Source organism: Uncinocarpus reesii, genomic scaffold, assembly GCF_000003515.1.
Source record: "Uncinocarpus reesii 1704 scaffold_3 genomic scaffold, whole genome shotgun sequence".
In the NCBI taxonomy this organism is placed as follows: Eukaryota; Fungi; Ascomycota; class Eurotiomycetes; order Onygenales; family Onygenaceae; genus Uncinocarpus; species Uncinocarpus reesii.
In genome coordinates, this window is record NW_003052498.1 from 335566 (window position 1) to 348655 (window position 13090).

At 48.6% G+C, this 13090-nt stretch overlaps 7 protein-coding genes across 7 annotated transcripts; 4 read left to right on the forward strand and 3 right to left on the reverse strand.

Moving 5' to 3' along the window:
* Positions 1 to 74: 74 nt before the first annotated feature.
* Positions 75 to 2362, forward strand: UREG_04854 (uncharacterized protein; the record flags this gene model as incomplete). The annotated part of the gene is made up of 2 exons (XM_002584119.1): positions 75 to 1152; positions 1206 to 2362. 2 exons carry the CDS (start codon positions 75 to 77, stop codon positions 2360 to 2362), a joined length of 2235 nt encoding a protein of 744 aa, XP_002584165.1.
* A 343-nt stretch (positions 2363 to 2705) lies between these two features.
* UREG_04855 (uncharacterized protein) lies at positions 2706 to 3524 on the reverse strand (the record flags this gene model as incomplete). Its single annotated transcript, XM_002584120.1, has 1 exon — positions 2706 to 3524. The coding sequence occupies one exon, from the start codon at positions 3522 to 3524 to the stop codon at positions 2706 to 2708; it is 819 nt and encodes a 272-aa protein (XP_002584166.1).
* A 366-nt stretch (positions 3525 to 3890) lies between these two features.
* UREG_04856 (uncharacterized protein) lies at positions 3891 to 4538 on the forward strand (the record flags this gene model as incomplete). Its single annotated transcript, XM_002584121.1, has 1 exon — positions 3891 to 4538. One exon carries the CDS (start codon positions 3891 to 3893, stop codon positions 4536 to 4538), a length of 648 nt encoding a protein of 215 aa, XP_002584167.1.
* Positions 4539 to 4838: 300 nt separating this feature from the next.
* On the reverse strand, positions 4839 to 5648 carry UREG_04857 (uncharacterized protein; the record flags this gene model as incomplete). Its single annotated transcript, XM_002584122.1, has 1 exon — positions 4839 to 5648. One exon carries the CDS (start codon positions 5646 to 5648, stop codon positions 4839 to 4841), a length of 810 nt encoding a protein of 269 aa, XP_002584168.1.
* Positions 5649 to 6136: 488 nt separating this feature from the next.
* UREG_04858 (uncharacterized protein) lies at positions 6137 to 8991 on the forward strand (the record flags this gene model as incomplete). The annotated part of the gene is made up of 7 exons (XM_002584123.1): positions 6137 to 7007; positions 7362 to 7413; positions 7465 to 7729; positions 7787 to 8017; positions 8075 to 8269; positions 8328 to 8780; positions 8905 to 8991. 7 exons carry the CDS (start codon positions 6137 to 6139, stop codon positions 8989 to 8991), a joined length of 2154 nt encoding a protein of 717 aa, XP_002584169.1.
* Positions 8992 to 9181: 190 nt separating this feature from the next.
* UREG_04859 (DNA repair protein rad18) lies at positions 9182 to 10537 on the reverse strand (the record flags this gene model as incomplete). Its single annotated transcript, XM_002584124.1, has 2 exons — positions 9182 to 9776; positions 9831 to 10537. The coding sequence occupies 2 exons, from the start codon at positions 10535 to 10537 to the stop codon at positions 9182 to 9184; spliced, it is 1302 nt and encodes a 433-aa protein (XP_002584170.1).
* A 519-nt stretch (positions 10538 to 11056) lies between these two features.
* UREG_04860 (uncharacterized protein) lies at positions 11057 to 12553 on the forward strand (the record flags this gene model as incomplete). The annotated part of the gene is made up of 6 exons (XM_002584125.1): positions 11057 to 11303; positions 11353 to 11519; positions 11582 to 11875; positions 11933 to 11957; positions 12011 to 12136; positions 12189 to 12553. 6 exons carry the CDS (start codon positions 11057 to 11059, stop codon positions 12551 to 12553), a joined length of 1224 nt encoding a protein of 407 aa, XP_002584171.1.
* Between the last annotated feature and the right edge of the window lie 537 nt (positions 12554 to 13090).

Here is a 13090-nt window from a genome sequence, read left to right on the forward strand (position 1 = left end):
CGGTTTGCTCACTTCTCTCACGCCCATGAAAAGCACAATTCCTTAGCTACGTCCTTTGATTTCTCAAGCTGTCCATGACATCACCCGAGGATGTTCCGCCCCTCAAGCCGCCGCCCTCATTCTCCCCGGCCACTTCCATCCTGCCCTCTAAATCCCGGTATACAGAGAGTCTCCAGAACTCGCAACCCCTAATCAGTCCCCTCTCCGAGTCCTCTTTCGACCACCGCTCGTTTCCTGACCTGCAGTCCGTCGTCGCCTCGGAAGTGACCTCGAGGTCATCCTCTCCTGATCGGAGACTCTCCCGTTCCACACTACGCCTCTCTCGCTCAAGTACTGCTACACCTCTAAGCACTCAAATTGACGGATCTGATGATATCCGGTCTATAATAATACGCGCGTTTTCACCTACGATCGGGGTTTTGTCGTCGCCGGACACAGATGCCTTGATACAGCGAAAAGGGTTCAAAGGCGGCTTTCTTGAGTTAATACGGCCATTCGGGGAGCGGATCGCGGGTAAAATAGTCATCCGGGATGGCATTGGGTCTAGCAGGAGCTGGGATGATTTTGGAGTCCGGTTTGTGGAGCTGAGCGGCCAAGATACTACCAGTCGAAAGCGAGATGATGTGCCGGTTGGAACACGGTTGGAGCAGGTCCTGGAAAAACATCTAGAATCCAGGGACCAGCCATTGAGCTCGTGGGCTCGTGGTGGGGATCCCAGCTCTAAAAGCTCGCCTTCGCCGTCTCCCCTATATAAGCTCTTTCTACGACGCCTGCTATCAATTACGTCGCCTACTCCTCATGAAACGTTTACACATCCTGTGGCGTCTGTAGTAGCGATTAGTTCGCGTACGCCGGCAGCGCTCGAATCATTACGGCAACTTTATTCACGAACAAGCCACGGCGATAAGAAACCTCCTGCGTGGGTACACCCCGAATATCTGCGATATTACGTTTTAGTTCATGATGAAGACAACGATGACATTGCGCATTCTACTGCGCTATTTGACCAGATGAAGCGGCACTTCGGACTACACTGTCATCTCCTTCGACTGCGGAGCACTCAATGTGTGATAACGGATGACGACAGTACCCCGTTTCCTACTCCAGAATGGTTAAGCCCTTCCGAAGATATGGCTTCTTTGGGAATACAAGGTATCCTATTTCATGTTCTCCAATAAAAGATTAGTTATGCTAACAGTTTGTAGAATCTCTCGTCGACGTTGAAACCGAACCCGCTTATCTATTCGAGTCTGATATAACTGCCATAAAATCGTTTATCCGCGAATTAGTTGCACAGTCAGTGGTTCCTCACATGGAAAACCGTGTTGCTTTATGGAACGATCAAGTTGCATCGCGGAGACGAGGGATAAGTGGACGGTTCATTTCGTTATCTAAACGATGGGCAGGCTTTGGGTCAGGCTCAAGGTCATCAGGCTCGCCATTTGGAGCTGGACCCTCGAGCAATTACGATTCCCACCAAGGCTTCTATCAACCAGAAACACCTGAAGCCATCTTGCGAAAAATGGCCGACTATTCTTTTATGCTACGTGACTGGAAACTGGCAGCCTCCACGTATGACCTGCTGCGAGCAGATTTTGCAAATGACCAGGCATGGAAACATCATGCCGGTGCCCATGAGATGTGTGCAGTGGCAACGCTATTGAACCCGTTGACATCAACCAGCAAATCTAAGCTCGAACCTATTGAGCAACTTCTAGAAACTGCTTGCTACTCATACCTGACCAGGTGTTCCGATCCTCATCATACCCTTCGGACCGTCATACTTGGAGCCGAGCTCTTGAAATCTCGCGGAGGTACAGCCGCGGAGAGTGCGGCAGGGTGGTCAACAAGAGTATTGAATATGGGCCTATTAGGAAGTATAGGGGGGCTTCTCCTACACGAACGTGTTTCCGCTTGTTTTGCTTCGAAAACGGCGACCAACGGCACAGGGTGGGGGACCCGGAGGCGGAAAGCAGGGATGTGGGCCCTTTTAGCTGCTGAAGGATGGCTTAAACAAGGGCTACCGCACCTAGCTTCTAATTCAATGGATGAAGCGGATCGTCAGTATCTTGACACCCTGGAATCTGGGACGTTTCCCCTACCAGAGATGCAACAGGTAGTCGATGACCTCCGGCTGGCTATAAAGGTTGGGTGTCTCGAATTCCGGGGCATGAACGGCGAGAACATAGACACACCAACCGAAGCTGGGCCAGAAGAGACACCAGTGAAACTAGATTATCGTGGCCATAGCCATCGAAAATCGTTGATGGGTGGAGGGAATCCTCTCGAAGGCATACCCCCCACAACCTTACGGCCAATCGGCCTAGACGAAGATGCTGAACCCAATGATGATTTTGAATGAATTTAGGGAATGATCTTGATGCCCCTTTTACTTCTCATTGTCAATATTTCCCCTGATTTTTCTTCTGATAGATGAGGGTCTCTTCGATCGAAGGCGTTGGTGTCTTGAGAATCTGGTTCGGGTCTGATATCCAAAACACGTTGCTTGTGAATATCTAACTTAGTGGGCATTCCTGAGGGCGATGCACGTTATGACTTTATTCGATACCTGCCAACACTCCTGCTAAGTGGTTCTCTTCTGTTTAACTTACGACTTCTAATACCTGAATCTCCTGGGAAATAATGTGTGTTTCTAGAAAATATAGATCTACGCGGTACATGGTCACCCAAAGCCGTTTTATGTGTTAAACCGTCCCTGCTAAAACCATTTGGCCCCAAAAGTAGAGTCCCCACCCCGTAGCTGTCTGCAACCACCAGTTTCTTTTCTTTTCAGCTCCTCCGGTCGTTTGTAATTTCTTACCAAACGCGTCCTTTGCCACGAAAATGTCGCTAATGACAAACATCACTGCGCCCAAGACACGCTGATGTTGCAGCGACGAAGTTGTGGACACCGTAACCGCCAGCATCGAGCTGATGATGACTGCATACACCAAAACCAAAAAGCGCATGTCCTTGGGAACGGATAAATTGAGCACATTGCTATTCGTCCACGAAACTTCAGAGCGTAATCGTGGAGTTGGATATATCACACCAAGCCACCTAGCGATCGCCATTGTCGCGACAAATACGGTGGCAAACGAAGGCCATGAGAGGTTCTCCGGGGAGTCACGTAGGAAGGCAAGAATATAAGCTATATGAGCTGCCGCAAACGCCACAATTCCCAGCTGGAAGGATACTGAGATCACCGCTTCATCAGTCTCAGCGGAATTCCCCGGTTTGTCCTTCTTCCCACTTTCAGAGCCAAGGCCGTAGTATTCTTTCCTTGAGGGGATCAAGAGGATGTCGCCAAGTACAGAGAAAAGGAGACCGCTGGTGATAAGGACATGGTAGGGCGATGGATCGGCAGATAGGCGGAGGAGCGGATCGCTGACAAAGGCAATCGAGGAAAAGATTTTGAAGAGAGCATGGCCGGTATGAAACGAATTGGTCTCGGACAGGATCAGCAATGGGAGCGATCCCAAGAGGAGGTGAACTGCCGGAGCAGGAGGGAGATTGACTGCCATTATTCCTCCAGAGCTCTTGTTTTCATGAATTGGGAGGTCAGTGTTAGAACGAGGAGGTGGTTCAACTCATCGCCAGAGGGGGGTTAGTGGAGCGGAGCTGCTAGTAGTTAGTCCATAGTTAAGGCTCGGCTACCGCTGTCCTTTGCGGCTTCTCATCCATCACCACGATGTCGTTGCATGTGATCCGCCTGAGAGCGAGAAAATGGCTTTAGTTGGGGCGCGCGGGTGTTTCGCTTAGGGAAGCGCCCCAGCTCGGCAAAATAGGAGGCCTTGGCGCGCTTAGCTAAACGCGGTGATCTCAGCCGACATTTGACTCCCGAAAAGACAACCTTAAGAATCAACTGCTGTCATGGTTCCAGCTGCACGATGAAGTCGAGAAAACTAGGCAAGCTTCGGCATATTTTTCGCTCGACAAAATCTGTCGACGGTCTCTATCCTCAGTTTCCGCCACCACCCCCTAACGTGCTCCTTTCCAACCGTCAACATTTCACAGACCTCATCCACCATCGAAAGTACCTTACTCCCCCAGGAGTGCAAGATAACCCCCTTTACTCACTCTATCGCCTCTACGAGTACGTGATACTGGACGAAAACACTCATCTCCGGAACGAGATTGAATACTTTTGGCGGAATCACTCATGGGCAGTCTGCGACATACCAGATCCCGAGGATGAGGACCCTGAGCGCTACGCTGTGCTTTCATGCATACCACAGCTACTGGTCCTAGCATTCAACAATAATATTGAACTTGGCCTGCCTAGGGATGCACCGGCAATCATGACGCACGACCAAATGGACGAGTATCGGCGCCGGGAAAAGGTTTGGGAAAAGCCTCCAGACTGGGTGGCCAAGGTCCCTCCAGTGAAAGAAACGCTAAAGATCCCATATAAAAAGCAGGTTTACGTGGAACACCCCGAGTACGTTGTTCTGGAACACCTGGATAACCTGGAAGCTTCCGAGGTGTTTAGGGAAAAGAATATCCTGACCGCTCGACCGCATATCTATTTTATATGAGATTGCAATTCTCCCTGACCGATGGTACAAAGTCGGGCAATAAATACTTAAAGTCGAGCATGTCAAAAGTCCCTGTCAAAAAGGATTCTTCTCTAGCCCTACCTCCTGGGATGCCAATGGAGAAAGAAATGCCACAGGACAAAGATTCTAAAATCATCAATTTCATTTTGAAGTTACCTACTGTAACTACAATTTGGTACAATTCTTTCCAAAAGTGCAAACTGAGGAACGGAAAAGCAAAAAGCAAAATAGCCACTTTCTTGCACCACCATAATTTGATTTTCAAATTTCATTTCGGTCTTAGAAGATAATTCCGTCCTCCCCATACAGGCGGCGATACTCCTCGTTCAATTCTGCGGCCAATTGTTCGGAGAATCCAAATTTGAAATGACGCGCCCATCCTCGGATAACGTCCACGGGGACGGGTTTGTTCCCGTGGTTGCGGATATACTGCCGTAAGTATATCGCGGCATCGTTGACATCATAGTCACGGCGATGTGCCTTTCCCATTCTGTCCAGCTTGGTGCTTATGGCATAATCCCATGGTGCAGCTAACACTCGCAAACCAGGCTTCTGAAATATAACTTTGTCTTGCGCCATGGCGGCCTCTGTCATTTCGATCTGTAGCTCTTTGGGCATGTACAGAGCTGTGGAATTGTTGAGCCAATTTCTCCCCAGTGGAACTGAGCTTCGAGACGCTGCCTCTGCCGCCGCGTCCCGCAGGAGATCTGCCTGAGAAACCCGATAGCTGAGATTCCCGTTGAAAAAGTCAACGTCATGGGTGACCTCTCTCGTCTTCAAAAGGATTGTATTAACGGCACCTCCGACAGCCACAATTGTCAAATTCTGTCTTTTCCGATGGAGGAAGTCTGCGGCGTATTCGAGGGCTTTGTTTAAATTTCTTCGGTCAAGATCATACGATTTGTCCCGTATCGGCATACCGCGTTCGTCTCGCGAAGGTTCAGGGACAAGTTGCAAGCATCCTTGAGGTCCTGATATCTCGGATATATGCTCCTCCTCTTTTTGCTTCCGCCTTCCGAGTAAGTGGTGTTTACGGTGCTTCCGTTCCTTTTTCCGTTCTTGTTTGGGCTTGGATAAAAGGGAACCCATGGTCTATCAAATGCCTTGAGTATATTACACAATAATATTTCGAATTTCAACCACGACTCAGCGGGTAATCCAGAATATAGCGGAACATGGAGTGTACCCAGAACATCTTTAGGGCTAATGCATGGCCAATTTATTCCATTCAATCTACCGTAGAGGCGTTGGCTACGTAATGGTTTCTTCCCTTGAACACCTGGCTACGAAGGGAATTAGGTGCTAAATGATGTTCTCAAAGGCCGTATAATGTTGGTAGAACTTGGAGTTGTTTTCCAAAGAAAGTGTACACAGGGGTGACAAGGGGGTACCCCGGATTTTGTAACGAAACATAATTTTGAATCTCCTGCTGGCTTCCAACCGCCACCGTTCGACCATGGGTGAATTAACGGCCTTTAGATCAACTTCCGGCATCCACAAGCATATTCCTGGCCTTCGTCCGAGAGCTTCTCCGAGATCAATGAATCGATAATACCTCCGCGCGAAAACAATCTGTCATGGCTATTAGTTCGTCGGTCGCAGGTCTACGCATATCAGCACCCATACCGGCAGGAACACCACTGAAGCGGCCAATAAGTCGTTGGGATCAATGGATCACAAATCAAGCGGCAAGGCTATACCGATGGCACACTTCTGGGGCAGTTCACTACCGATCATTGGCTTCCTTACGTCCGATCAAAGTTGTTTGCATTTCCGATACTCATAGCGCCGAGCCAGAGTTACCGGATGGTGATATCCTACTACACGCTGGTGACCTTTCAGAAAGGGGTACTTTTGACCAAATCCAAGCCCAATTGGACTGGCTGAATAGACAACCACACCGATACAAGGTCGTGATTGCGGGCAACCACGACATACTTCTCGACCCTGCTTTTGTGGACAGATTTCCTGAACGGATAGTTGAAGGCCCAGGGAGCTCCAGGGAGGATTTGAAGTGGGGGGATATCATTTACTTGAATGATAATTCGATAACCCTGACGTTCTACAAGGAGGCTGATGCGTTCTCTAGCCGCGAGGTCAAGATATACGGGTCTCCATGGACGCATCAGTTCGGGAATTGGGCTTTTCAGGTTCCCCCGATCCGGGACATTTGGACGGATTCGGTACCGGAGGATGTGGATATTCTACTAATGCATGGTCCGCCGAAATATCACCTCGACGCGCATGCCCTAGGAAATATTTTTCTAAATAGGGAGTTGTGTCGAGTCAAGCCCAGGTTGGCCGTGTTTGGGCATATCCATGCTGGGTACGGGGAGAAAACTGTTGTTTTTGATGAAGTGGAGCTACTTTACGCAGAACTGAGAGATGGCAAATGGAAAGGATGCGTGTTGGTGAAGATGATCTGGAGGGTGTTGGCTGCACGACTTGGTGCGTTAAGTGCGGGCATGCCGTTGATCGGAAGGTTGATGGCGCCAGCGCCTGCGCGCGAGACGAAATTGGTCAATGCAGCTTTCTTTGCGGGTGCTCGAAAAGTTGAACAGAGATATCCAATTGTGGTTGATATATAGACTTGCAAGACCATTTTGTACAGAGTAGATTATCAGACAGTTTGTACACAATCCAGCAAACAGGACAAACAGGGCAAAGTCAGCAAACATCAGGCTTGCTGGGGGAGCTCTACTTCAATTCGTTCTGATATAGCTCTCACTATAGAATACTGCATATGGCACCGTTTGACTCGATCGAATCTACTACGTGCTTGATTCTACGGCTGCAATATAGCGATGAGCGAACTTCTCAACTTCATTCTATCAAACGATGAAGCTTTTAAAAGGTATGATCGCGACCGATAGCTTCCAAGGGGTGACAGCTGATTATTCGACAGGCGCCTAGGCTCCCTCTACTCCGATTTTCCTCTCCAACGCGATCCGGACGGATATGCTATCAATATAGCAGCATGGCAGAAAGCTTTTGCCAACGCAACCCTGGCTGGGTTGATTCCCACCCCCGCACGAGGCGCCAAACACGATGGAATTCACGCCGCCAAATCACATCACCACAATCGTCTTGTGCTAAGCACAAGTAATGCTCTCAGTGCAGCATTGGAGACACGCGAATGGGGACGACCCCTAGCTTTACAGGCAGTTATTGTACGCAGTGGTTTCCACTCTTGGTATCACTGGTGTTGACATTTTCGATGTCGATAGGATGAATCTCTCCGGACTGGGAACATGATAGCCCTTCCGGAATTCTTGAATAGCCCCACCAGCCCGTTCAAAAAGAGTTGGGTCCGACTGCCTCCTGCCCCATCTCTATCACAGATTTTGGGTTGGGGTATGAAGCAGGCTCGCGGCTTTATCATAGGGGCCGATTACGACCATCCTGAAACCTCGAGGAGTCTCCAATCACAGGATCTGGTATTAGTGGATAATTTGAAGGTACAACCCAGATAATGAGAGGGCCAGTTTTCGGACTTAACTTATGGGCATTTGCAGGAAGTCGAGAAGCGACTTATGAGGGAGACACTGGCCCATCACCACTCGGTAGTGGACAGGATTTATTCCAAAAAGCTATTCCGTGTCCAATTTGGTCATGTTCTCGGTGGAAACACAGAATTATCCCCCACAGATCTGGACGTTCTTCTCACCTTCTTGTCTCGAGATCAAAATTCAATTTTATACGATGGAGAAGTCCGTAGATCCATCCCTACCTCAAAAATCAATGATTTGACTAACGATCTCTCTCCAGACAATAAAATTTAAAGATGCTGGCGACAGCTCCGTGTCCATTACGCAAGAGGACAAGACTATAGCATCTCTCAAAACTTTAATTTTTGATATAACAGCCCAAGTCTCAAGTCTAGATGCAAAAATTCGAGATCTCACGCTCAATGCCCAGAACGCTCTCGGCAACAAAAACAGAATTTTGGCTCTTTCTGCTCTCCGGTCCAAAAAACTCGCAGAGCGGAATATGAAGCAACGGCTGGATACATTGTATCAACTAGAAGAAGTTTACGCTAAAATCGAACAAGCTGTGGACCAAGTGGATATCATAAGGATCATGGGAGCCAGTACTGGCGTACTTCGAGGTTTGAACGAACAGGTCGGAGACATAGAAACGGTCGAAGATGTCGTCGAGGAGCTAAGAAAGGAGATGGCGAATGTTGATGAAGTCGGCAATATCATTAGCGAGACTGCTCCAGTCATCGACGAAGGTGAATTAGACGACGAACTGGAAGCAATGGAAACACAGGAGAAGGAGGCCCGGCAAGGGGAGGAAGCGGAAATTATCCGTGAAAGACTCGCGGAGCTGGATAAACTCAAAGTCCTTGAACCGGAGGAGAGGGCAAAGATCGAGAAGATGCAGTCCACCTCAAAGGTATCATCTACTGCTCAGTCGGACGCCGAACTAGAGGAAAGCATTAACAAGCTTTCCCAGATGTCAATTGACGGCGGTGGTTCGAGAAGCAGTGTGAACGCAAAGAAGATACAAGCTGAGTGAATCTCAATGCTACAGCTCTTAGCTTCTCAAAATCTAAGCGAGCTGGCCGGTGCTTAAGGGTCCGTGAATACCACTCGAACATTTCGATTATTGGACCTGAATCATGCGGCGGTATCCTCGACAACGATTCTCTGGCTACTACTCTCGAATGCAGGCTGCGCTTCGGTATTACTATCCATGCAGCTCTGTTCTTCTATTTTGCTGGAACTTTCCGCATTTTCGATATGCCTAGGGCTAGGTTGAAGTTCACTGCAGCTTCTGGTAATCGTCGGGGAATTTTCCTTGTCCGTTGGCCGAGAGTCGGACGGTATAGGACTAATTCCGGTTTCGCGTTTCTCTCGAGCGCTCTCAATCAGCCTTTTATAATCGTCGCCATGTGCCGCTGACCAGGCAGCTCCATCAAAGTCCTTTTTCATGATCGTATTCGCCTGCTCCCTGGATAGCGATGGTGCCTGACCACCCTGGGTTCGTTCCCAAATATCTAATTCACGGAGCAACTCTCGTTTCGATTTAGGGTGCCTAGAATCGCAGTTCGCGTTCCACAAGTTTACCCATTCAGTATGACGCCTTTGGAGAAGCAGCTTGGGGCCAAAATCGGGAATCCCAAGATCTTTCAGCTTTCTGCGCAGGATATTCTCTTTCATGAGAGGATAATTTATGGTGGGCAGCCGTTCCGGAGGCCTAGCCGTCATGAGGCTAAAACTTTTGTTAGTCCTCGGTATGATACGCTACTGGAGGACGAATTCATACCTATAAGTGGATTGAAATTCCTGTTGTGCAGGAGGCCCAGGACATTTGTTAAGATGGGAAAATACGGCACCTTCCTTCATTCTGCTTTCGCAAATTGGGCAAGCAACTAGACCGTCATCTGATGTATTGTTAGAAGGCTGAGATGATTGAATTGCATCAACAAGGAGGAAGGTTGTACTTGGTTCGTAGCTGTCATCTTCGCTATCTTCAATAACCATCGGTGCGCTAGGCGTAGACGACGCTTCATTGTAGGTCTGTCTGCCTTGCGACCGAGTTCTTCTGGGGCTTCTCCCGCTCTCTCGCTGCGCAATCCTCCTCTGCCCGTCATTTTCTTGCGCCTCTATTTTTCGCCTCTTAGACGTGTGCTCCTCATCCGCGCCATTCTCAGTCGTAGCAGAAGCATTTCGAACAAAGTCCAAGATATCTCCCCTCGCCTTCTTAAACGAATCCACCAATTCATCGATTGCCCAATTTTGCCTTAGTTTTACCACTTGATCCTCTGACCTGCAGGTAGGGCACTTGCCCTCGGCACTCAGGCACCGTCGTATACACAGCGAGCAGAACGTATGCGAGCAGGAGGTTATCACGGGGTTATTGAAGAAATCCTTGCAGACCTGGCATCGTAAGGCGGATTCGACGCGGGAGAGACCTGATATGGGCGTGGCGAGCCAGTCGGTGGAGTCTGGAATATCGAACGCAAAGTCCATACTGGAACTTAGGTATCCAATGGAAATAAGAAAACAAAATATGGGTTCTATTGAAAACAAAGAGAGAAATTTGTAACACCAGGCTTTCTACCTGCGAGTCCATGTACGAACGCAAGAAGATTCAGTTGGCCTTCGTTGATTGAATGCCAAGGATGCTGACTGAGAACGCGTTTAAATGGAAATTCGACGCGTCGAGAGAATCGGAAGCACAGTAATAATAACACTTCCGTCATATTTGACCGAGAGAATCACCGTCAGATTCAAACAGTATTCTGCAGATCAATGGCATCCAACTATAGAAGATTCTTGGCTGAAAAGGTCCTAAGTGACCAGGAACATGTTAGTAGTAGTAGCGGCCCTTCTCCTGGCTCAATGCGGTTTCTGATAATGCGTTTCTAGGTGACATACCGCTCGCTCAGCAGGGCACTGGGAATCCATTGCAATCATGCGAAACGGTATGGTCGATCGGATTTTGCCTCGACTGGACCATGTGTTTCTGGGCTAATACTCGGAAATAGAATGCTCTATGACTTCCATCAACATGAGAATTCCAAGAAGCCAAATTCCGTCAATGCGACATATCTCCTTACCGGCGTCCTGGAGAAGCAGAATAGCTTAAAGGACCAGGGACAATTCAAGGACGGTGAGGATGAGATCATGCAAAGTAGCCCGTTCATGAGTAGTCAGGCTGTTCCGGACGATGAAAGCAGTGAGGAGGAAATCCAGGAGACTTCGGTCTTACTAGTAAGAGAAGATGAATTACAAGGTATATCTCCACGTGTAGAGTTATGTTAATCCTCTAATAAAGTCGGTAGACGCGAAAGACAAGTACAGAACGATATACTCGATATTCATGTACAGCGTGCAGCCAGCATCTCCGCCTGACTTGCATGCTGTGGCCGACATAACGGCTCTTATATCTACGCAGGATCCGTTACAGTATGGGCTTATGTATGGGATGATACAGAATAAGAATGTAAAGGTATAGCCCGTATGATCTCCCCCAGATATGTGATCTATGCTCACAGCAAATGTTTGTTCCAGCGACGAACTGGGCCTGTACCAGCACCAGCTCTGGTTTCTGCAAAACCCAAGGTTCCGAAACAAGCTGTCGTAAAACAAGAAGAGAAGTCACAAGAGGAACCAAAAGCAGAGACGAAGAGGGAAATTGGATCACGGCCTGCTTCTCGTCAATCGTCAGGGTCTCAGACCACCGCCAAAGTCTCGCAAAGACCGGCGCCATCGAAAAATGCGAGTTCAGATCTGTTCAAAGCTTTTGCAAAGGCCAAGCCTAAAATTAAGAAAGCAGAACCGGCTACTGCGCCTGGAGTTGAATCAGTATGTGCTAAGTCGGATCAGTTTTTGGTATAGAACTGCATGCTAACTTGCGAATAGGGTGAACCTAGCGGTGTTGAAGATGGTATGATTGTATCTTGTTGTCTATATCCTTTTACGGTTGCTTACATCTAGCAGTTGTCATGGACGATGACTCTGAAGAAGAACGAGAGGATCTTTTCCTAGATACTGGGGAGCGGACTACCAACAAAACCCGAGAGTCACGAAAAGAGCGAGAAGAGAAGCTTAGGAAAATGATGGATGGTAAGAAACGCCTGATCAAGCTCGCTAGAAACATGAACTGACAATGTGGAAGATGACGATGACGACGAAATGCCAGACGTACAGGAAGACGTGCAAGAAGAATCGCCTTCTGCTTCAGGAGAAACAAGCCAGGCAGACAAGGAAAAGCCAGAGCCAGCAGAAAACTCGTCTGAATCGGCGCCTGTGAGGAGCACCGGCCGACGGAGAGGGAAACGTCGAGTAATGAAGAAGAAAACTTTCAAGGATGACAAAGGGTATCTGGTTACGAAAGAAGAGCCTGTGTGGGAGTCTTTCTCGGAAGATGAGCCAGAGCCCCCGAAGAAAAGGCCCTTCCCAGCGCCGTCAGGTGGAAAGGCTGCAAAGGGAGGGCAGAAATCCAGCCAGGGAAGCATCATGTCGTTTTTCGGCAGGAAATAACAAGCAGTGTGGGCAATCAGCATCTACAGTGACACCTTTGGAGCATGCAGCAATGGCATATATTTTTAGTAAATCCCTATATAACCCATGGATCCTTTGGAGCCTCCATCACCAGGCCAGCTTCTTGCATTTCAAGTATAGCTGTTCCGCCGTGATATTGCATGTTACCCCTGTTAATGACCTTAGCAAACCAACATGCCGTATTGATTCCCTGGCATCTGACCGTACTCAAATTCCATTCACCTCATCCATATGGGCATCTACTATCCCAGTTATTAGGCTCTCCCTGACACAAAGCATCAAACACCAAAGGCCCAAGGCTCTTCAGGAGTTATTTGGGGGCATCCTTTGAGGATTTGCATCAAGATACCAACCCGCTGCCCAGATGATCTATATCCCAGAGTTAAAGAATCTGATCACCCTGCCGAATTCTCTGAGATGGTTCATGTGGGAAAATTGATGCTTTGGGGGGGCTATTTCAGGTAATTCCATCTGCTAGAGCACCGTATCATGCTGTCTCACGTTAGGCTTGTGGGG